The sequence below is a fragment of the Strigops habroptila genome, chromosome Z, assembly GCF_004027225.2.
Source record: "Strigops habroptila isolate Jane chromosome Z, bStrHab1.2.pri, whole genome shotgun sequence".
Taxonomy (NCBI): Eukaryota; Metazoa; Chordata; class Aves; order Psittaciformes; family Psittacidae; genus Strigops; species Strigops habroptila.
Genome location: NC_044302.2, coordinates 62,751,102 through 62,775,587, shown reverse-complemented (window position 1 = coordinate 62,775,587; position 24,486 = coordinate 62,751,102). Strand labels below are relative to the sequence as shown.

At 34.0% G+C, this 24,486-nt stretch overlaps 1 protein-coding gene across 11 annotated transcripts in view; it reads left to right on the top strand.

Annotated features, from left to right (window-relative positions):
• Positions 1-23,495, top strand: part of VPS13A (vacuolar protein sorting 13 homolog A) — a 114,051-nt gene extending 90,556 nt beyond the window's left edge. For 6 of the 11 annotated variants that reach the window (XM_030511527.1, XM_030511525.1, XM_030511526.1 and 3 more), the window contains 12 exons: positions 1,161-1,306; positions 1,430-1,511; positions 2,480-2,593; positions 3,043-3,118; positions 3,220-3,383; positions 3,716-3,761; positions 4,020-4,143; positions 5,147-5,261; positions 15,821-15,906; positions 16,555-16,678; positions 18,221-18,295; positions 20,612-23,495. In XM_030511527.1, the coding sequence (XP_030367387.1) occupies positions 1,161-1,306; positions 1,430-1,511; positions 2,480-2,593; positions 3,043-3,118; positions 3,220-3,383; positions 3,716-3,761; positions 4,020-4,143; positions 5,147-5,261; positions 15,821-15,906; positions 16,555-16,678; positions 18,221-18,295; positions 20,612-20,662 (1,203 nt within the window). In that variant the 3' untranslated portion in view covers positions 20,663-23,495. Of the gene's footprint in view, positions 1-1,160; positions 1,307-1,429; positions 1,512-2,479; positions 2,594-3,042; positions 3,119-3,219; positions 3,384-3,715; positions 3,762-4,019; positions 4,144-5,146; positions 5,262-6,100; positions 7,946-10,868; positions 11,028-15,820; positions 15,907-16,554; positions 16,679-18,220; positions 18,296-20,611 lie in introns of those variants that run through there. The other 5 variants (XM_030511533.1, XM_030511529.1, XM_030511530.1 and 2 more) reach the window with 5 other exon arrangements.
• The last annotated feature ends 991 nt before the right edge of the window (positions 23,496-24,486 follow it).

The following is a 24,486-nucleotide window of genomic DNA, read 5'->3' as shown; positions in this document are numbered from 1 at the left end:
TGATTTGACTTTCACCTCTTTACAGTATCTGTTGAGATGTTAGAATTGCTCTGCTATTAGAACAGGAAAATGCTTGGCTAGCTTTATGTAAGCGGCTTAGCCTAATGCATTCCAAGTATATGTAGCAGCTGTTTCAGTGTATCTTCATTTAGATGTTCATAGGTATGTCTCCAGTTGTTTTACTACAAAAACTGCTCAAGACTTGGACGAAAGTAAAATGCCCTTTACATGTTAACAAAGTGAACACTTTGTAATAAAGAAGGCAAAAGCTTATCTTTGAATGTATTCTGTCACATTTGACGAAAAAGATGACATGGAGGACATAGAATGGAATCAGTAGACTTCAGGTTCTAATAAAATATTAGTCTTCAAAGGTTATAAAGTCAATATAGAGCTGTGAATTAAGTGACAATGATTCTGCAGTACGAGCTATGTATCTTTAAGATGAGCTACGGTTAAGCTCTGCTATACCATTAATGAATGGCCATGGTGTTGTCTTCAGAGAAATGGAAACAGGCATAACTTCTTTTCATCTGATTTTAAAAACTGCTGAATATGCTTGTGCACTATAGAGCCCTTTGAGAAATTTTTCTGAATATTATTCTGTTTTGAGATTGTCCCCTTAATTTCTGTGAAACAAATACTTTAGTTGCTTCAGGTCTACACAGTTGGGTTTTTCTTGCATACATATACCACTGTTTATTTAGCACCTGTAAAACTTGTGTTAATGATGAATTCTTTTTAGGCTTTTGTTTCTCATTCTTTCTTGGACACCATGCTATATTATTGTTTTCAGCCTGGTTTGAATTTAGGTATACTTATGGAAACAAAATGTTTTGGAAACAAGCTAATAACCTAAATTGTAGCTAAAAGATTCTGGAGACCTTGTCTGAAAACATGAGTAAGCAATTTCAAGTTCTTATTTCTTAAAGGTCGTTCCAGTTATTCAGTTTGACTTTAAATGTCAGTGGTTTTTTGTTTTGTTTTTTATTGCCCTACATGGTGTGTTTATATTCTCTGTTATGAAGTCAGTCTGGTTTCAGTTAAGATTAGGAATATTTTATCTCAATGTCTAAATTGCCTAAGGGATTATAAAGGTGTAAATACAATACGCCTAATAACCAACCATGTTATTTCCCAATCTCATTTTTATCCTTTAGTTACACTTAAGCTTTTCACTCAGTACGGGTGGAGAAGACAGTAACAAAGAAGAAAGAAAGAACGAATTGATACCACTTCAGTCCTTGAACCTCCTGCTGAAGAGTATAGGGGCCACCCTCACAGATGTGCAAGATGTTGTCTTTAAGTAGGTTAAAAATATGATTATAAAGATTACTTCCAAAGACTAAATCAATATGACGTATGTTAGATTTTGCTTTGCTCTGTTTAATAAGGACTTTTTCTCTTTGGGGTTTGGTTTTTTTTTTAGGTTGGCATTCTTTGAACTCAGCTATCACTTCTGTACTACACAACAGCTCGAATCAGCAGTTGTAAGGCATTATTCAAAACAGGTTAGCATAAGTAAATTTCAGTATATCAGTATATTTATGTTTTGAAAGTGCTACTGTATGCTTTGGTTCTATGAAAAGAAAATTACTTTCAGCCTTATGTGTTTGTCCAAAGGTTAAATGCACAAAAACATAGAAAACAATTACTCATGAGTTGAATTCTATTACTTTTATTTTGAGGGCAAGTACTTTTTCTGAATTATGGCTTGAGGAAGAGTGGCATGGCTAACAAAATAACTTGCTGGAATGGGTAGTGGAAGCAAACACAATGCAACTCCGATAGAGCAGAGTTGACATCAAAACATTGATGCTTTTTCTTGGACATTAGTAGTATATGAATTATGATCCCTCTTTGGCCCATGTGTACTTTTCAGGTCCTATCATCCAGTGGAGACAATCTAGCAGACATGCTTTTGCCTAAAAGAATTAGTCCTCTTCTATCCATCCATCATTAATTATAAGGGATTCTTTGGACATACTAGTTTAGTGCTCTGTCCATCTTTAAAGGAGAAAAAAACCTGTAGAGGGTTTTAACTGGTGAACCAATTATCTGTTGTTCTTTGGCCCTTCCTTTTCCTAGAGGGAATATTTAAAATCTTGAATTACACTTCATATAGATATCTATATGTTTTGCAGTGACAATCAAAATTTTCTCAGCATATCCAGTCAGATCAAATTTTGTCCTGCAGCATGAGAGAAGTCTAGGTCATGTGCTTTGTAAAATCTCGAGAACATTAATGTCAGTTGTTTGTGAAATGCTTTTAAGAAGTAACACTTATTTGGCTGACTTAATATGATTTACTCAGTGTAAGATACAACAACGATACAACTACTTTTTCCAAGTAATCTTTAGTGTTTCATATTAAACTCGTGTTACTTTTGCTTTTTAAAAATCTGGGTATGCTACACTGTTTGCCTTTGGTTTAATGTAATTTCTGAAATATTTGTACTAATCACCATTTTTATTACAGGCTATTAAACAGATGTATGTTCTTATTCTTGGCCTCGATGTCTTGGGTAATCCATTTGGATTCATAAGAGGCTTGTCTGAAGGAGTAGAAGCATTCTTCTATGAACCTTACCAGGTAAAAATCTCCTGCCTTATGAAATGTAGGACAAGTAGATATATATGAAATAGATTGAAAATGTGCATATATTAATACGTTTTTTGTTTTTAAATTTAGATTAGAATTGAAAATTTAAACTGAAAGTGTGAGGAAAAGTTACTGGAAAGCTCAAATGAGATACAAAACAAGAGAGTAGTCCATTTAACTTAATTCACAAAAGAGTTATTTTAAAATAAGTCTGCTTTTTTCAATTTGCCTTAGAAGAAGCGGACATCAGGAATGAAATAGTGTTCTAAAAAGTCTTTCTTTTTCTCACAGGTGCTCTCGTGGGTGCTTAGACACTTTATCACTTTGTCTCATGTTTGTGCTGTCTTTGTTATATATAATTACAATGAAAACATAATATTTGAAAATATGTAATGCATACTATTTGAAGCTAAACATAAATGCGTCCTTTTTTCTCCTAGGGAGCCATCCAGGGTCCTGAAGAATTTGTAGAAGGAATGGCACTAGGATTCAAAGCACTAGTAGGGGGAGCTGTTGGTAAGCTTCAGCGTTATCATGGTAATATACTTAATAGTAAGCAATCTAGGTGAGTTCTTGTAAATTGCATTGGCATTTTATTTTGTTTTATTTTCCAATAGGTGGATTAGCTGGTGCTGCGTCAAGAATCACTGGTGCTATGGCAAAAGGAGTAGCTGCGATAACTATGGATGAGGATTACCAGCAGAAAAGGAGAGAAGCCATGAATAAACAGCCCACTGGTCTGAGAGAGGGTATCACTCGTGGAGGAAAAGGATTAGTTTCTGTAAGGAGGGAAAAAAAATAAAAAGATTAATGAATTTTATGCAGGCAAGGGTAACAAATATAGAGGCTGACATAGTCACCAGAGATTTCCTATCCTTTATTTTAATTCTACTTTTGCAAATATATGGCCACAATTGAGTGATAGTTTTAAATAAAAATATATGAGGGCAGAAGAGAAGGTAAGAACTGTGAAGCAGCTGCTGCTCATTCTGTTAACTTGTAGTGAACTTTAGAATACTTCAAAACATGTATTGTGAGGCTATTCACTAATGAAGAAGAATGAAAACTATAATCTGAATGCATATTTATAATGGTTTTCGTTTCTCTTGGTAGGGTTTTGTCAGTGGCATAACAGGAATAGTTACAAAACCAATAAGAGGTAAGTTTAGGTCTTCTGATACATGAACTGTTCATGTGATGGTAAATTCTTGGTATTTGATGAGACATAAATCTAAGTTATAAAACTCTTCATTGAGTTTTTTTTTTTTTGTACTGACTTCTAGTTAAAATGTTGTTTACATGAACTTTGTGTGGAGCAGACTATGTGGTTGTATATCAAGTAATGGTAATCAAGTTTGCTAAGATTGTAAGAAAACTTCAGTGCTTTATAGTTATTTTCTGCATTTAATCATTTTAGGAGCTCAGAAAGAAGGAGCAGCTGGTTTTTTCAAAGGTGTTGGAAAAGGCTTAGTGGGAGCAGTAGCTAGGCCTACTGGAGGAATCATAGACATGGCAAGCAGCACATTTCAGGGTATTAAGAAGTAAGTAAAAGAAGTGTGAAGAGTGACATATGGCATGAAACAGACAATAGTCGTTGCAGCAGTACATTGTGTCTTTGTATCACTTTTGTGTCAGTGTTTCTGAATCTTTCAACTTTGTCTCTAATAAAGACGAGTTAGGAAAAAACCTTACCCATATTCTTCTTTATATAATAAATAGGTAGCTCTTTAAAAAATACAGAGTCAATAGCATTTAAAAAACACAACAGCAAATCTCAGGCATTTCTACCATTACCCAAGAAACTAGTTTACAATCCTCAATAATCAGACTTTCTTCAGTTGCAGATTTTTCTTTTTTACCCCAAATACAGGGAAAAAAGGGTTTCTCAGATCAAAAATTACATTTTATATTATTACTACTATATAAGATGAGTTCCAAGACTATTAGGTCATGCCAGGATCTGTCCTGGTTGTTCAGATTGAGAACTGTTAGGACTGCATATTGAATACTGTGATAGTCTCACTTTAATAAACCTGTTTCTGTAAATTATTTCACATTGTAATGTTTAAGTAGTAGGAGAAAGTGTTTTGAGGGGGTATTTAGTAGCTTTGTCTGGATACAGCTGTTTAATGGCCCTTAGTGAACCAGACCACTTCTGCTGTTGTAAGGTTGCCAGTGTCTTGTTTTCCACTCTAAGTTCTTTAGCAGAGAGATGCAAGAAAACTATCAAAGCAGAAGTCTGTATGGCACAGGAGTCTTTAATGTTGAAGTTTTGAAGTACAGTACTTAGACGTTATTTAAGTGTGTGCTACCCTGTGCCATTGAATTTTCTAGTAAGCATTCTTTGAAAGAGATTTCTGGGTAAAATCTATAGAATATCTACTCAAATGTCTATTTGTATGCAGAAGTACATACATAGACAACACAGCTGCTGTGCTAGTACTTGAATTTAATTTGTATTTAAAATAATTTAGAGCCTTTGCTAAATATTATATCTGAATATAAATAACAACACATACCTTAAATTTGTGGCTCTGTTGTCAGAGTTACAGATTCATCAGAAGATGTGATAAGCCTGCGCCCGCCTCGCTTCTTTGGTGAAGATGGAGTTATTAGACCTTACAGATTAAGAGATGGAACCGGAAGCCAAATGTTACAGGTGATGGAAATGAAAGATAATTTGACATACATTTAAGCTCATCATATGTTGAAATAAATAATTCACTGTATTTTCCATTTCTTAAATTCCTTACCACCTCTTACCTAGTGACTCAGTAGTCAAGAAATTTCATTTAATTTCTTAAGCTTATGACCACTTTGGTGGTTTAGTTTCTGTGATACAGCTTCTGAGAAAGACACTATAATTTATAGCAGTGTATCTATAGAGGTTTGTGCAAGATAGAAAGCCTTTTGAAAAAAGAAAAACGTTTGTCTTTTTATTTTTGATAAATTGTGATGATAAAGATACTTTTTTCAGCAATTTTGTAATACACATTTTAAGCCATAGCTTTTTAATATCAATTTTATGTAAAACAGATTTTTAAACACTTAAAATAGCTGTATCTGTATTGTACTACAGTCATTGAAAGAACAGAAACAGTTTTCTAGTGGAATACTACTTACATGAAGAAGCTGAGCAGCAGTTATTCTTTAATAATTTAGCTGCCATTTAATAAATTTGATTTGGATATCAAAGTAGAAATAACTGTTATGCAGCTTAGAAAGTTTCTATTTTATTCTGTTAGAAGTAAAACTGCATTTTAGAAATATTCAAACATAAGGAATAAAGTAGTAATTAGTGATTGCATGAATGTAAACAGAATTTTTTGAATAAACATTGAAGAATTCAGTGTGCCAGGGATAAGTTGGAGAAGTCATATAGAAATAATCTTCTTGGAGAAGTTGATAAGAGGAATTCTAGACTATTTTGGGAATTGCCGTAGCTGTTTGTTTCATGTCAAGTTCCAATATGGTTGACTTTCTTCTGCATTTTATCAGTGCATCTTTTGTATTCTGGTAGAAGAGGATTGTCCTATTTGGGATATCTCAGCCATGTTCAGTGGTGATCTAGTTCAGCAGACTGTGAAAGTTCTTTGAGAATAAGTAGTATGCCTCTGTTTTTCTTCTAATGAGATAGCTTTAGTCCATGCTCTCCAATTTAAAGCTAGTGTTATAAAGCAGTACTACCTTAACTAGAGCATAGTTAAAAGCTACTACTGGAAACTTATGCCAGTATTAACATGATGAATGGCGTAACATTTCTCCTCTTTCTTTCAAGAAAATGAATTCCAAAACATCCCCTTCTCTGTTTTAAAGTGTACCACTACACCAAACACTAGCAAGCCAACAGAGTGAGCTCTAATGTGCAGACTTCTCTAATGGCTTTGCATTGCTTTTGCTTCTTAAATTTGTACATGTTTGCAGTTTGGGTTTTGTTTTGTTTTCCTGAGAAACTTTTTAAAAATTCTGCAATGTAATATGTAATTTTAATTTTTCTCTGTTGTTTGGTTGAGTACGGTACCGTCACCTGCAAAATCCAACTTACAAAAGCATAAAGGCATTGCCTTGTGTAATGCCTGTCACATTTTGTGATGACAGCCACCCTTTCGAAAGTAGCTAAAGTTGAAAAATTGTATGTTTCATATTAGTTTTCACTACTAATGATGATTCTAAGGCAGAACTGCTCTTGAAGAAATGTTATAAAAGCTCCAAACAGGGTTATAATTCTCCCTGTAGACAGTCAAATCAGAAAATACTGAATTGCTTTTTTTTTTTGTCAGACATTAATTTCTGATATAGTATGTTTGATTCCTTATACCCTGAAGTGTGCTAATGTTTTTAGTTTGTAATGTTTCTGTTCTAGCAATAATTCTTTTGCATGAGTCTCAGTGTATTACATGTCCCCTGTCTGAAGCAATCGAAATAGCATCATGTTTTCTTACAGGGAAAAAAGATTATTTTCCGCTTTTGTATTATTTCTATGTATAAAGGTCTGGTGACTGGTCCCACTGCAGTCACTGTGTTGTAGCATTTTTGACGATTACTGGATTAGATTGGAATAAAATTTCTTCTAGCGGTTTAAAGGTTGTATATGTTGATTAAAGGAAATAGAATATAGGAGATTTTGTGTGCTCATACTGTAGGATGTCACTTCAGAATTGTTTTGTTTTCTGGGGATTTATTTTGCTTTAATTAACAAATTTGCCAGACAAACTAATACTTCAAAACTAACACTTCTGCTTTCTTCTTCCTTTACCATGCTTTCAGAAAAGACAGGCCTACAGGGAGTGGACTAAGACTCACAGTAGTAGTGATGATGATGATGACAGTTAGGCTAATATGGACTGTAATAGATATACATGGCCTTTGTCACTTTTAAGTACAAGACCTTGAAGTATAAATGTTGCTGCTATAACTCCCACTGAGAAAATGGGGTTGTCTGATACTAAATTCTGATTTTTGAAACTGTGCAAAAAATGTGGGGAAATAAACTGTATGATGATGAGTGCAAAGGAGCAAAGAATATAATAAAAACAGTCTTACGCATAAAACTGGACATGAGGTGAAAGTAGTATTAAATAATAGGAAGAAATAGTAATACTGCAACTTAGAGCTTATTTCCAGATATGTTTCTATCAAGTGTATTTCATGTTTTTGCATTTATATAAGTGTTTGACAGGTTTTGATTATAATTTGCTAGATGGAATGCTTTTAAATGTTTAGTAAAACTTTACTGGGTTGTACAGTCATTACTGGTGTTAAAATGCTGTTTGACTGTTTATTTCATATTTCAAAAGTATTTTGTCTGCTTTTCTTTTTAACAATAAACATGTCTAAAGTATATCTAAAATGGATTCATCTGTTCTGTTCCACATTGTTTCTCATGTTTCCTGGAACTAGATTATGTAAAAACACTAAATGGCCTATAGAAGTATTTAAAAGATAAAATACGTATATTTTGAAAAGAGCATTTAACATAAAACTTTAATTTTTCATTTATCATTTGTTTGATTTTAATTTTTAAATTCTTATTTTGTGTATTCTTTGGAATCCTTAGATGTGGAAAATAATGATTTATTTAATTATTTTTGCTTGAGACCATGAATTCTTTGGTTCTTAAATCAATATTTTTGTTTTCATAGCAACAAAGAAAGTAAAAAAATTCACCCCAGAACTAAAGCCTGTGTAAAATCACAGACAGATGGAGAAAATAGCAGTACTTCTACAATGCTCTGTGTAGTAAAACATATGTAACATGCAAAAGTATTTAGTTTTTTATTTACCTGAACATGCGGGGGTAAAAATAACACCACCGAAGCACTACAATTCTGTATTATAAATTCAACCGTATGGCTTTTCAAGGTATTTCTTTCTTTTAAAATTGTTTTATTCTGTATTCATTGGAATGCTTGCACAGATTTTGCTTTTTTGTTTTGGGGTTTAGGGGTTTTTTGAGTTTTGTTTGGGGTTGGTTTTGGTGGTTTGTTGCTGAATTCATATTTTTGCATTACATTTTACATATTTCTTGCAATATTTAGGTATCAGTAAGTGCTCTAGTAAGAATTAACTCTTCTGCCAGCAGCTGAAGAAGTAGAATTGCTCTAAAACAATAAGAGCTTCTGAAATGTTTGCATATTTACCAAAGGTGATATCATGTCCTTCATTGTCTATTGTCTTCCATTTACCAAAATTCTGAGGGAAGAGCTGTTAGAATCCATAAGACTGCTTATTCTGGCTTTATGCCTTCAAAAGCTGGTGTACAGTCTGATCTTTTTGGCAGTGAGCCAAGGAATATATGCTTGTAATCTCCCAGATATGAGGGTACAAAATCAACTTGAGAGCTTGTTTTAGCTGAAACTACTAGTCCTTAACATTGCTACAGGTAATGTATTGCTACTTATTTTGTAATGTCATCTCAAAAGGATGTCTTTCTGAAGTAGGTGAAAGACTCTTGTGGTTTGTTACTGCCTGAAACATTGTGGGAAGGATTTTGAGTATTTCAGATACAAATGGAGATTTTTCTTTTTTTTTTTTTTTTTTTTTTTTTTTTAATGTAGGAGTTTATTGCAATCTTCAATCCTGAAAAAAGACAAATCATGTTTAAAAGTTGAGGAAATTGGAAAGGTTACTGGTGCATTTTTATTAACTTTACTGGATTTTGGCAATTTTTAATGTTACCTGACATTTTCTTTTTTGCTTTGGCTTTTTGGTACAATTTATTTTTTCTTCCTGTAAAATTTTGCTTTTCTTCTGTAGTGACCTGTCTTGCAAGACAATGCATGTCAGTTTTATAACAAAGCATTTTTATCTCGTTCTAAAACAGCTTTAGAAAGAAATCTAATCATTTTATGACTGAAAAAGAATCCCTGCAAAAACAAATATGGGAAGTTTTTTTAGAAATAACACCTTTTTTTCTATCAAGTTGGCTTAACTTTTAAGTTTTCTAACTTAAACTTCTACAAATCATGAAAGAATGTGGAAGTAAAATTTCTCATGTGTGGTAGTACTTCTGGGTCAGGTATCACTAATTCAAGTTCCAATGCAGTATAACTAAAAAGAGTTCTTTCTGTACTCATTAGATTAGAAAGGTTGTAGAATGCTATCTAAAAAAAATAAAAATGTAAAAAATAAAAAAACGCCAGTATGTGTGGCAAATATGATTATATTCCTTCGGGTATCTCTTTCATGGTGTATAGTTCTATTGAAGTTTTCATATTAAGCAAAAAGTAATGATTTTGTACAAGTATCTTATTTTATTGTGTCTTGATTCTAGCTCCCTCTGAATATACATTGGAGAAACAAATAATTTGGATTTAGGATAACAAAAAATTTTATCACCTCAGATATTAGGACTTAATTTTTCTCTAAGTCATGGAACCAAAACTTGTGAAAAGTTTAATAGCTAACTAGCTGAAACTGATGCTCTTTAAGGCACCAAAAATGGGGAAAAAAACCCCAAACCCAACAATCAAGCAAACAATAAAACCAAACACATAACCCCAACCCTAAAACAATTTAGAGATTATTTTACTTAGGGATTTACAGTAACATATAAAAAAATGGAGACCACTTTTTCCCCGCGCCCCGTCCCCCCCATTTTTAATATAATATGTTTTGATAGCTTAACTTTTGGCTGCACAATTTTTACTCCCACTTTTTCACTGGTGAATTAAATTTGAAGTCCAGTACTGTTGCTGAAAACCTCAAGACTAAGTGCCATGCTTTCAGCTCAGGTTGCCAAGTTTTCTGCTGTCAGCTACAAACCAAGTTGATGATTCAGCTTTTCCCAGGTGTTTAATTTTACTCTTTTAGTGACTTATATAATGGTAATGAGGTTATACATTATACATTGCTGAGGTGAAGAATTTGCAGTGCTTTTTATCTCTGATGTTATCTGGTATATCCCTTTTGATTAGGGTTGTTTGGTCTTTTGGTTTTCTCAGGAGATTCTATAAGCGTAAGTCACTTCAGAAGGATACTATAGACAGTTTCTGGGATCATTTAAAACATTGTTTATACCTTTGTCGTTATTAGTTATTTACAGAAGCTATAGACCTGCCAGAAATCACTGGTCTTTGCCCTGCCAGGGAATAAAGCTGAAAGATAGGCTAGTTTCATGCTTATGAACATTGCTCATGAACATTCATTATGCCATTAACATTTGGCATCATGAAATCAGTGGAGTTCTCTGTGTCACATCTCAGTGCCTATTCAAAACCAAAATAAATACAAACCCTTTTTTTTTTTTTTTAATTTACCTTTATAGTGTATGAGTTTGTGAAGGCTCTTTTACAGTGTTGGGTAAGGTTGCTTCTCAGCTATGCTGCAGTGGATGTAAGCTTGTAGAGAAGACAAACCTTCAAAGGCTGTGCTTCAGTACTGTGTCCTACTGTGGTGGAGGTGTTCAGCTTTCAGTTCAGTGATCCATTTTTGGTCATGAGGTAAGCTTCAGATCAGGTGGTAGAATGTTGGAATGGATTGAACACTCTTGTTTCTTAGTACTCAAGCTTCAGTTTGCCAGGAAGAACATCTGAGAAGTGGGAAAAATGTCATACTCCTTTCTCTCCTTCCCTCACCTCCCTTGGCTTGGATTCAGATTAAAACATAAACATCTCTATCATGGAGTACTCTAAAATTGACATTTCACATCATAAAATTATAGGGAGAAATAATTTCCAAAGTTCAAAGTACATTAATTTTTGGTTGACATTGTTGAGACTCTTGCCAGGCATCCATTCATGCATGCTGTCTAGTTTGCTGCTCCCTTGATTCATAGCTGTCATTTTCCAAAGGAGCAAATGTTGTGTCTAGGTTAAAGGAAAGAGCAGGATCCCTACCACTTAAATGTGCAAGTTTGGGGTAGTAGTATATAGCCATTGTCCATCCCTAAATAGAAGACTTGTGTATATTTACGGGAAGCTTGCTGAGAACAGCTAACAGCAATTGTTTCAGAAGAACATGGAAGCCTGTTCCATGACTCAGTTTTCATCTTGGCTTGTTTGACTAAAACAAATGCTTTTTATGGTGGAAAAGGAAGTAAAAACTAGAAATGTCCTAGGTAAAGTATACACCAGCTTGTTAGCTGACAGAGAAAACAGAAAAGCAAATTGGAATATTTTGCCATTTCCCTGCTGATGCCGTAATCACTTCAAAAGCTACAAATCCAAGAACTTTGGTTGTATTGGCAGGAAACATAAAGAAATCTAGACGTGGTCATCATCATAGAAGTGTAAATCAGTATGGTTTCACCGTTCAGCTCATAGAATTAATTCTCTTGGTATCGAGATCAAAAATTGACCAACATAATTCTGCCGTCAGCATAGGCAAATATTTCTGTTGTGAAGTAGAAACTCCATATTCTGAAGGAAAGCTGCTGTCCCAGTTTTTGCTGTCCTGCATGGCTGAACAGAATCTTGATTTCAGGCACCAGTGTGTCATTGACAAAAGCTTTGCTGTTTGTAGAATGACATTGCACATTAGGATAACTGGAATGAGGGAGTAGCCAATAAAGGATTAACTTTAATTCTTATTAATATGGGATGAGGAGAGAAGTTTGCATGGTGGAAAAAGGAAGGTTTTACTTCCGTTTGTTTGTTTTGCTTTGTGCGACAGTTTTCCCCCTTTTTCACACACATTCAAGTTAGATCTATCGAGTGACCTGGGTACTGCTTAGAGTTATTACATGTTTTTGTGGTGAAGATGGGTGTGCAATTATGCCAGGTTAGTCTGGTGGAAGTAGCAATTCTACAGCTTTGGAGGAAGTCACCTTATAATTTGAACTGAAAGAGATATTCAATATTTGAATTTCTAGCAAGAACAGTGAATAGCCTTTAAAACTTAAATGTTTGGGCAGTAAGCAAGTAATAAGGAAATACATTGGCAATCTAAAATCCAATTGAAAATGTTAATCTGAACAGAAGGAGAGATTTATAACCCTCAATCTAAAATCCAATTGAAAAAATTAATCCAAACAGAGAGATTTATAACCCCTTTTTAAGTTGCAGCGGTTCTTACAGAATTTTTTTTGGTTTTTTACATGTTTCAGTTGGGATGATTCAAGAAGTATACCAAACATTCTGAATTTTGTATCACACATACTACTAGTATTTTCTAGAACTATAAACATAAGGTTCATAAATTTTAAGTTTTGTCTCCACTACTGACTGCTCCATTTCATTGTCAAATGCCTCTGTGCTTGCTCCTCAATAAATCATAATCATGTGGTGTAATTGGGAATTTTTCCAAATACAGAGATGGCACTTTTAAGACACTGAGCACATTTGCATATCCATCTCTGCACAGAAGATCACATCTAGTGTTAGGTTACTGCAGTGACATTTAAGCGTTTGTACTACAAGTAAGAATAATTTGCAAGAAAGAGAATTTATGGTTGGATTATTTCAAATTTAACAGCTGCCAGACTCTTTTTTTCAACAGATTCATTCCTTTTCTATGTCTAGTCAATGAACCACAACATATACTAAAGTAATCAGGTTATTAAACCACTTTTAATTTGAAATACAGAAGTTGCGTTTTAAAAATTAGTATTTGTTTTTTTCTTATGGTGGTGAAACTAATATTGAACAATGATTGATCAATGTTAACTGTAATAGTTTTGCATCACCAAGCAGTGGTCCAAGTTGCTAGTTTTCTGCAAACAATAGTGAAATACTGTGAAATTGTTTTAAAAGTGTATTTGTACATCTATATCCTTTTATGTTTGAGTTTTATAAGGCACTTTGGTAGCAGAGTGCAGTAGTGAGACTGCTGTAGCAGTTATCAGCAGTAAATTGGCATATCCGTCCACGATATATTTCCTAATGAATAGGTGCAAGTCTAACACTAAAAGGGATACAGATTGTAAATGAAGGGTAGAAAAATCTAAAGGCAGAATATTTAGAAGTAGTTACTGCTCAGCATTGGCACAGATGCAAGTATTACCTTTGCAAAAGTACTGTGCAGCATTTTCCTGTGCTTTATTTCCAATTAGCATGTCTGGTCTACAAAACTGTAGACTACAGTCTACAGAACAAAGTTTGTAGATACTTTCTACAAGTTATCTGTGTTCTGTCTTATAGCATACAGATAACTTTGAGTTTACCATTACAAAACTCATTGCTAACAATGAGTAATTAGCTTAGCACATACTACCTTCTGACAGTATTTTTGTGCTGCACAAATCACTTGTTTGTGAATCTTAGTAGAATGAAAAACTTTTTGTGGAATCTGATAGACATTTAAATAGCTTTTGTTTAGGATTGCAACCTGTGTGATAGTTAAGAACTGTACTTCCTTAATAACTTTCATAATTCTCAGTTCATTATCAGTTACAGTCAGATGAGATGGCTTGTTGAAAATTAACTTGCAAGCCAGTGAAAAGAGAGAAAGAGGTAACTTTGCGCTATTAAGTCCCACTTAAAGAGGATTAACTTGTGGATTGAAAGCCTTACCTCAATGCTGTGTGAAGGATAAGGAAGTTATGTTCTTTAATGCAGGAGAAAGACTACAGATCCTCTCCACCCTCATAAGGCTAAATTGCTAAATGCTTCCCTATAATTGCTGCTAATAGAAGAGAGATACTGGTCATGCTATGCAATATTTATAATGTGTTTTGTCAGTAAGAGAAATTGTTAGCATTGTCACAGAGTCTTGCAGATTAAATGCAATGATGTGTATTTGTTATCTCTACTAAACCACCCTTGCTTTTTCCACACACATTATTTCTGTAAGTTTCTGTCAGCCTTCTCTCCCCATCTTTCTCACAAGGCCACTAACAACATCCATCAGGATACAGAACTAGACCTGACCCATAGGATCAGGTATCCTATCCATGCTGTCTGTCCATACAGTCTTGTTTGTCTTCTAACCACCCAACATGTTGTGTTCTGGAACAAATGGGAGTGTGGCAAGCCCTAGGCAAAGCTTGAATAAGGAGTTTCCAAGCCCTTAATTCCTCATTTCTTATACCATTCTTCATGCTGTATTCATCCTGCCCCTGACACTAGCTTTTGCAGAAATTCAAGCAGTGACTTATGTAAGTAGGCATGTGATCCATAGATGTGATTATGTAGCCCAACAGAGTTGGGGAGAGAGAAATACTCTGAACTTCCTGAGAACTTTCTGGAAATCTCTTTTGGGAGCCTGTTACACAAATGTTCTTGATTTTAGTCACTAAAGAATCAGCAACTTTAGGGGATGGCATGATTTAAAAAATATGTTTGGGCAAGTGAAGTTATCTGTGCAGCTAAATTTGAAGTTTTGGGGTATGTCTAATTAAATGTCTTTATCATTTTACAGTGATGATGGATACTCATTAAATGGTTTTGCTATTTTAACTGCATTGAGAACTAACCTACCTGTTTTTTAAATATTGGCATACATACCTGAAGCAGTATGTGTGTGGTTAAGGGTTTCTTGAATCATACTGGCTTATACTAATTTTTTTGCTTCCAATTTGCAACAGATGGGAAGTATGCAAGGAGTTAGTTCCCAACTAAGATACAGCAGTCTTAATTCAATCAGTAATTTAATCACTCATTGCTCAGAAAGTCAGAAATCCAATGGTTGCCAAGTCAAGTTAAACTTACAGAGCCTCTGTTTTTAAAAATTATTCATCTGCTGCCATTAATATTTAAAAGTTATTGCCCATTAAAGAATATTCTGTTACAATATTCACAGCAATTAAGGGGCAAGATTAAGTAAATTCAGGGGGAAACAAGAGATTATGGAGAAAATAAGCATTGCCTCAAGTGCACTATTAAGTCCCACTATTTACACTACAGTGGGTTCTTGTATACAGTTAAGTATAGATTTTTTTCCCCGAGTTAGATACTCCAATGTTTTGGAGGTGATTGAACATAAATTAGGAAATTAATCCTTATTTCTTGTGTTGTCTCAGAATTGTATTAGTCAGCAGAAGTTTGGTGTGTACTAGAAGTATGTAGAAAACTGATTCCTGAAATGTTTTGAGAAATTATATTATTCTTGACTGTTTTGGTTATTGATTTTTATCATGACTGTTTTGGTTATTGATTTTTATCTTCATGGCTGCATTAACAGGAACCAAATAATCATATGTAATTTTGAACTTAGCTGTCACAGAAATGTTAGTCATGCTCTGACTTTGACTTTTGGGGAACAAATACATTTTTAGCACAAAATTAGTATATGAATTAATACTAGCATATTCAAACATATTCAAACTTTTATCTCTTTTAGAAAATTGAAAATGGAAGATTTGCAAAACTGAGATACATTGCACATGCTATGGTCAACAGTACAGATCTGTTAATGGTTACAAAAAGGTAAACAGTTTTTACTCTGAATAATAAATACTTAAAACTATCATCAAAATGTCTGTACCTTGATACTTGTTGGCTAGTGACTGTGCTGTCATCATGTATGTAGATAAAATAACGAGGAAGGCATGCTTAGTAGCGTGCGGTTAACAATTTTGTTCAACAGTGGGATTGTTCAGCACAAGAGTGTTGTTTTGAGTGTCATAGTAATTTCTCTATTTAAGGAGAGAAGTGGAATATTGGTCTTTAGCTGAGAAGGATTTGTTATAAATCTGAGTAGGCTGAAGCCAGTAGAACTTATGGGATTCCCTTATAAATTAGCATATAGAAGGAAAAATGGGTAATACAGGAATGGAGTGAATAATGTCTAACAGTGGAGTAGCAGGAATTCTTCTCAAATAGGAATTCGGTGCATCTTTTTGTAGAACTACAGCTAGAAGGAGTGTTACAGTTTTGCTATGAGATAGAGTATTTTAAATAAGAGGAAGATTCAAAATTCACTCCTTTGAAAAGTACGCTGTACGGTTGTTACGTATCATTAGATGAGGACTATTTTGGAACAGTTAATGACCTCACCAGATCTAGGATTACTTGATAACTTTTGAGTATTTTTACACTAATTTTAAAATTATTAATTTCATTTTCTCGTTGTAGTGGTGTGTTATTTGTGACAAAAGGGACATTTGGACAGCTGACATGTGAATGGCAATACACTTATGATGAATTTACCAAAGAACCATTCATCGTCGATGGCAGAAGATTACGCATTGAAGCCAAGGTATGTTAACTTAATGTTTTGTTTTCTTTTTGTCTTACTGTTTATAAAATTGAAATTGGAATTCGTGATCTCTCGCCTTTGAATTCTTGATCTCTCTTCTAATTAAGATGCTCAGAGAAGGGAGTTGAAATTTGTCATGGGCAAACTCCTCATATAACTAGCTTCTGACTGTTCTAAGCAGAATGGTGACTTGGTGTTTGCAGATGAAAGTATTCCTTGAACCCTGGCAATTTTTTTTTGGTATGCATCACTTCATGGTGTATTCATAGTTTGTAAAATGGTGATACAACAAAACTCTCAAAAGACTGCAGAATATTTTTATTATGCACTCTGTCACCGTGGAAATATGCCAATGTTAGCCTTCTACCTTGTGGTGATCTCAAAATTTCGAATATATCAGAGCAATACATTTGCAGGTACTATGCTTCAAAGAGATTTTTTTTAATTTGCTAGTAACCAAATTCTGTGAAACTATAAAAAACTATTAATATCTTTATAAAAAAATGTAATGATATATGCTTATCCCTTTCAATGCAAATTGAAGAATGTTGCTCTCAATTGCAGTTTTCCTTTAAACAATCCAAAAAATTTTTCCCTGGTAAACGGGCAAAGGCCATAAGGAGAAAGATGACTACTGGTGACTGAGTGTACTTACAGAGGCAAAGTTCCTTAAAAAAAAAAATTACTTCTTAAATTCTTTTTGAGATGGTAACTGAATTTTATTTCAGTCAATGAATTTTAACTGTCAATGTTTTTGTATTCTTTCTGGTTTTTATAAGCTTCATGTGTGTAATTACACATATTGGTTGTCAGGACAGTCTTGACAGCATACAAAGTCATTCACTTTTTCACTCAGATTATTTGTTTCTATTGCAGAGAGCATGAAAGGCAGAGCCATATTGGTTTGGAATCCTCCAAACTGGATTTCTGACTGCAAGTGAACTTTTACAGGATGAAATAATTCTTAGAGTTTCTGCCATTTCAGACAATGCTGAATAACATATCCATCTTTACCCCTACACAGCAGTCATTTCAGAGTCCATTAACATATCTGTAGTATGCTGTTTATTGAAATCTATGGTTGAAAACAGTATTTTGCAAATCACTGCTTATGTTCTGTTTCTGAAGCCTAAGTTGCTAACGCTACTACTTGCAAGTCAGTATTGGTGGAATGTCCACCCGAGTAATTACTTAAAGGTGAAAGACAAATTACAACCTTAGGAAGTACTGGATTTTGTTACTCCACATACTCCATTATCTGCCTTCCATTTCTGCACAGTTTTAGTCCAGTCTCCAGGGACTCCATGGTGAGGGAAGTCTGTTATTGCTTGAGCATTACACTCTGCTGTGCTTTCATGCAGAAAATGAAGTTTCTCAGGGTGTGTGCATGCAATGTGAACATATTCAGATCAGTATAATGGCTGTCTGACCCAAATAGCTCTATAGCTGCCTTAATGGTAAATACCTTCTTAGTTGTAAAGTCTGAAGAAATGCATTCAATTTTGAATTACCTTTTTTATTTTTTCTTTCAATTTTTTTTAGGAGCGAGTTAAGTCTGTGTTCCATGCCAAAGAATTTGGAAAAATTATTAATTTTAAAACTCCAGAGGATGCTAAGGTAAAATCAAGATACTATTACAATTATACTGTGCTAAATTTGGCTTAAAAAGTGAAAGAGAAATATTCTTAACCTGAAACTACTATGTATATTTAAAGTTCAGCATTTCCACACAGCCATGACACAGATGGAAACGGCAGTACTGAATTTAAAAAATACTTTAGTACAAAGCTTTGCACTTCACTGCAAATTTTCAAAATTATAACTATCAAACAGCTGATTTAACAGTACTACTAACAAAAAACTAAGCAATCAAGAATGTGAATTAAAATAGTACATTTTAATAGAACAAACAATATTTGTAAATTACTCTTAGTTTTATTTCAGGTGGGTGGGAAGGTGAGGTGTCCTTCTTCTGTTCCTCAACATATAGTTTTGGTTGAGGAAAGAAGAAAATCCGTAATAGAAACACAAATCTTTCATTTTATATGATATATGACCTCTTCATTTTGACATCACTAGTTTTGACTACAACAGAGAGGAGGAGTGGTTCAGTTCTGCTACCAGAACAATGAGGTAGTTGGGTTGCAAAAGTTCTGCTTTGTTCTTCTTAGCGTAGCTAATTATTTTCTTAAACAGTAAATTAGTTGTGTATACATTCACACCAGTCAGGTATAGTACCCCACGATCACACTTTGAAACAGTCTGTGAAAGTTGCATTCTCTCATTAGTTTAAGTTGCTTTTGCATCTTTTCATCTGCTTTTGTCTTCATGAGCATAGTTTCTAAGCACAGCTGAGTTATGACGTTTGACTCTTACCTCAAAAAGCATTACAAATACTGTCAAGGGCCCCATGCTGACTTGTCCATACTCTTTGGAGGTACTGAGCTCTTTTTTTTTTTTTTTTTTGTTTCTTTTTTTTTTTTTTTTGTGGGTGTCCAGTAAGTAGTCTGTGTGGGAAGGAAATCCCACCTGTGCCCCAGCTAAATCAGGAGTAATTCCAAAAATCCAATTAATGCATCATACTATGTATGCCGTAAGTCTTAAGAAAGGAAAAGAAAGCTAAAAAACTTCTCGCAAAAATGTTGGCTTGTGTATTTTCCTAGAAAGGCCCATGAACCTCACAAAACCAACAGGAATGTGAATATGAAGGGAAATGTCACTGTCAGACAGGCTTGGTAAGGAATGTGGTTTTACCGTAGAGCAGGAGTACTTCCGTAGAAAATTCATTAATCGAAAGTTTCATTCAAAAATTGTGATCAGGGCCTTAGGGGCTATCCTTCAAAAGAAAGTCTTTTGAGAGTTGCTTCTGGGTTTTGTTTAGACTATGGCTCATTTGTGCAAATGTGACATCTGTGCTGTGTATATAGAGAGATGACATTGAGGGAAGTGTTTTAAGAGTACTGAAAATGAAACTCGCACCCTTAATAGTAAGGAGGTTATGAAGTCATTTCAGTGACACTGCATTGTGAACACTGTCAGTCTACTGGACACTAGAAGGTGTTCCATCTGTGAGAAGTGCTGATTCAACAGTTTCTTGCTTGCCAATTCTTCTTTCAAACCTTCAGCAACCTGCTAAACAGAAGCTCTGGCTTCCTTGAGATTCCTTGATGGGGTAAACTTGTGATGGAGAGGAGGCCATCCTAAAGATCTGTCACATAAAACCTGACCCAGTAACAGAATCTGATTTTAATCATCTACTCATCTTCCTTGAAAGCGTTATGCAAATTTCTCACGGTGGTCCTGTTGCGTAACTTCATCTTCTGCCACGGATTTCCATGTCACTAACACCCACTTCTTTTTCTTTTTCTTTTCCCTTTTTTTTTTTTTTTTTTTTTTTTTTAAAAACTCTTAGGAGACTAATCTCCCTTTCATGTTGAGTAAACATGTGAATGTGAAATTCCTGAGTTTCACCAAATATAGTTCAAGAAAGCGTCTTTCTAAATAACTGTATTATCACATTGCTACAATGTATTGTTGTCCTCTGTCTTTTGGTATCCTTGCTTCTCTATTGCCATTTGTGATTTGTCTAGAGTTGTTGACTAATGCAAAAGCATTAATAATGATGTGGGTGAAATGATGATGTCATTTATTTTTAAAAAATATTTCATTGAAATACAGACCATGAAACTGAAATACCAACCTAGCCAGTTTAATTAGCTGTGCCATTCAGTATCAGATACTGGTACTTAAATGCCTCTGTTTTTATGTGAGAAAATCAGGGGGTTATAATCTACAGTAGAATTTTGAACACTGTGTTAAAACTTGGTTAGGAAGAGAACAGATAATGAAGTAGCTGGCGAATCCAATATAATTTTCACTGCTTTGTATGTTTTTTAACGAAGAAAACTTTTTTTTTCCTTTTTCTTCACACAGTGGATCCTTTCTAAACTGGAAGAAGTGAGAGAGACTCAGCCAAAATTGTAACAAATGGAGATACGAAGAATACTGAACAACTACATTTTTAATTCCTTTTTAACAAGCAAAACTATTTAGATATTGGCAACAAAAGCAAAAACAGGAGGGAAGAAAGAATTATGAAATCATTTTTCACGGTCATAACAGTGTATGGCTATATAACAAAAATAGATAACATGAAGTCAAAAAAAAAAATCTAGTGATCAAAAAAATTCTGCCAAGTTTTGGCTTCTGTTTGGTTTTTCTTTTTTTTAATGTTAAGAATTCCAGATTTAGTTTTTTAGAAATACAGTGTAAAATTAACTTGTTTTACCATTACTTTTGATGGTGAAATTGAACTCTGGAATACATCTTACAATACTATTCAGAGCAAATCAGATTATTCTGAAAATCAGTCCTTCGTTTCAGACTTCATTTTCTTATGACTTGAGGCTGTATTGGAATTCAAATTTCTTTATCAAAAGGAAATGCTAACTTAATAATCACTAGTCTTACAACTCAAATTCTAAGGAGGCTACTCACAAGAGAAGTGCAATTTAGATGACGACAGGAGTGGCTGCTTAGTGAGCATCATTTTCTTTTTGTAAATGAATGGACCAGGTCACGATGAATTTACCATACAGTACCACTTTCATACTCATGGAAATGTTGCAGAACCTCTATCAATATCATGAAAATACAACAGTTTACACATATATATAATGGGGAGAATTAATATATCTCTGCACTAAAAATATTGATTAAAGCCTATCATTTTAAGTAAGTTATTAAGTCTTGCAATTCAAAAAGGAGTTTATGGGGTTATAAGTGCACTGTTGCATACCAAAAATAAATGCCTTGGATTACACAGTATTGTGTGCTAAGCAAGTGACTAATAAAGTCAAATTTTTGTTAATAAAAAATATAATATTTCACAGTTGCTTTTATCAACTTTTCTTACCCAAGGAAACTTTTTTGTTTCATATCCAGACAGCAGAACTTCAATAGAGAGTGCCTGAATGTGTGCAATTCTACTTATTCCTGAGATGTAGTAGTCATAGTATTGTTGAATGGCTGTTTACTGCCATTGACATAAAAAGTACAGGAAAAACAGTACAGTTTTATATGAAGGTTTTTATAAACTCCCATATAAAAATCTTCAAAATATCTGCTAAATGTAGTAAGTACCTACTGCCAGAATATTATTTCTAAATTATTGTTTGGAATATTTATAGCTAGAGGATATAATTTTGACATTGCAGATTGCTGGTGCTTGAGAAATCCAAATTGTCACATTATTGTAAAATCTAAAATGACGAGCATGCTAACCTACAATTGCAGTTCTTTAATTTACTGTTAAATCTTTCTTTAAGTGGTGAGTAACCATTTAGGAGGTTACAAAATACATGTAATCTTGTAATTCTTCCCATAAATTGTAAATTGAATCAAAAGATCATAAGAGAATTCCAAACTATGACAATGACTGTGTTGCTCCACTTGTTTGTACACTAAGCACGTACTAAGAATATTAACTCAGGTTATAATCACGCCAAACTTAATAGAATACTTTGCCTTAGATAAGTAGTGTTATTAGGTGCACTGAGTACCATTCCGTAGCTGTAGTTTTTTTCATCAGTCACTTTTCATCTTAGGCATGATAGTTCATTATTTTAATTCTTGATTAGTGTTGTCTCATCCTCTCTCTATCCCCAGTATTTACTGAGTATCTGCTGCAACTTTCACTTCTAGTATGTCTTGCGATTACTTTGTACATTCCCGTTTGTGTAGCTTATCAATTTACCCTATTCTAAACATTTTCTCTTCGCAGAGCCTCTATTTCAATTAATATTATCTCAAACTCTTAACTTTTACATTTATGTTGCCAACAAACTCCTCAAATCTCAGCTGGCTCTTCAGTAATCTTTAGGCAATTTAACCATTAATGTTGAAGAATTTATTTTAAATGTGCATGTCTGTGGTTAAGATCATGGTTTGGAAAACGTAACAATTCCCCCGAAATTGTATTTTTCCTATAGAGTGTAAAATATTTTTATCTTCTGTGCTAACTAAAAGCCTTAACTAAGAACTAAAACACTGAAAATGTTCAAAAATCAACATGGGACACTCCCCCACCTCCCTCCTTGTTTCCACTTTTAATGACAACATGATTTTCTAGTTTTGTTTTTCTAGTCATTAAATTGTATCTTTTTTCCCCTTTTTTTTTTCCGTACACTTTCTCCATACAGTCATAAATGAATTTTGCCATTTCTCGGCAGACACCAGTTCTCTGTTTTAACTATCCATGAGCTGGGGGCAAGAAGAAAGATGTTCAGGTTTACACCACAGAGTAGTTTTCTGGATTACTGCAAGTTGTTTGAGATGTCCACTCTGCTGTGCCTCATTCCTTATTGCAATATGCATATTTTTTCAACAAGATGGCAGAATAGATATATTAAATTTTATTAAAAATCTATATGCAATTAGACACGGGGATATCAATAAAAATTAAAATGTAAGCATTTAGGTCTGCCCACTGTGGTGTTTAAAAGTATACCATGGCCTGGACTGAAGAACAGTTTCCCTTCTAGATGACTGTTACCTAAGCTTAATACCTTTGAGAAATGTCATTTGGGTTCTCAGTAGTAGTTTGTTAAGGGTGGGTTAGAACTACCTCTAAGAAATCAATGACAAACCAAACATAGAATCAAAGATGCCAGACACATTGCTAAAACATTTGTAAGTCTGTTTGCACCTCTTTTTGTTCAGCTGCATGGCTTTATGTGGCATGGCTTTCTTGGTTACCACCTCCGCCTCTTACCTCCCAACCTCTTCTTCACCTTGAATAAAGTGAAACTGAATTTTATTTGACTGGAATGTGATTATTATTCGTTTTCTTTATATGCTGATTTAATTAACAAGTAACACCATCAATCAGAATTTCATAGGTAGAAATTGACAAATTACGTCAAATCCTGTCTCTGAGAACACATGGTCAAATTTCTGTTGCAGCCATATTGGTAAAAGCAGAATACAGACCTTAATTGTTACCTCTGGTTTATTATAAAGACAAGTTTTTAATAACTGCATTCACATATGTGAGCTATTTTTTTTTTTTTTTTTTTTTTTTGGGGAGGGAAGGGGGTTTGTTTTGTTTTGAGTTTTTTTGCTGCATTGAAAAAAGGAAAGATGATGTTGCCAGATAAAAAGAGGATTTCATAAGAATCTGGTTTTCCCCAAAAGATTTCTGTATCTCTGTCATTAGCTATTTATTATCTTTAGTACTTTACAAAATACATATAAACAAGTCACTAAGGTCTTTTATTCTGAGTTATTTTTAGCCATCTATCTGCAAACAACAAATACCACACACTAGTCAATATGAGATTAATATTACTATGTGATGGTAGTTAAAATTTACTACTTCTAGCATATTCTTGAATTTGAACTACACACTCCTAGTTTCCTAATTGTTCTGATTATGTAAAACAGCTTCAATAAGTACATCACATAGCTTTAAACAGGATTGCTAAGTCTTGTGGATTGTTCATGAATAGCTCCATATCCATATGACATTTAAATAGATGTGTACATACTTGATTTCTGTGTATTTCCTGATATGGTATTAGCTTCAAGAATGAGAATATCACACAAAACTATTCAGAAGATCTAAATTTTTTTCCTCTTCTCGAGCGTTTCGCATTTGAATTCCAGAAGATAACTACCTAAAGACTGCATTGCTTGGAATCACATAAGTATTGTACAAGACAAGAGTGCACAGTGTTTCTTCAGCAAATCATACAATTCTGTGGTACCTTTTTCCAGCATTAAACTCTCCCAGTTGGTCCCTCTCCACC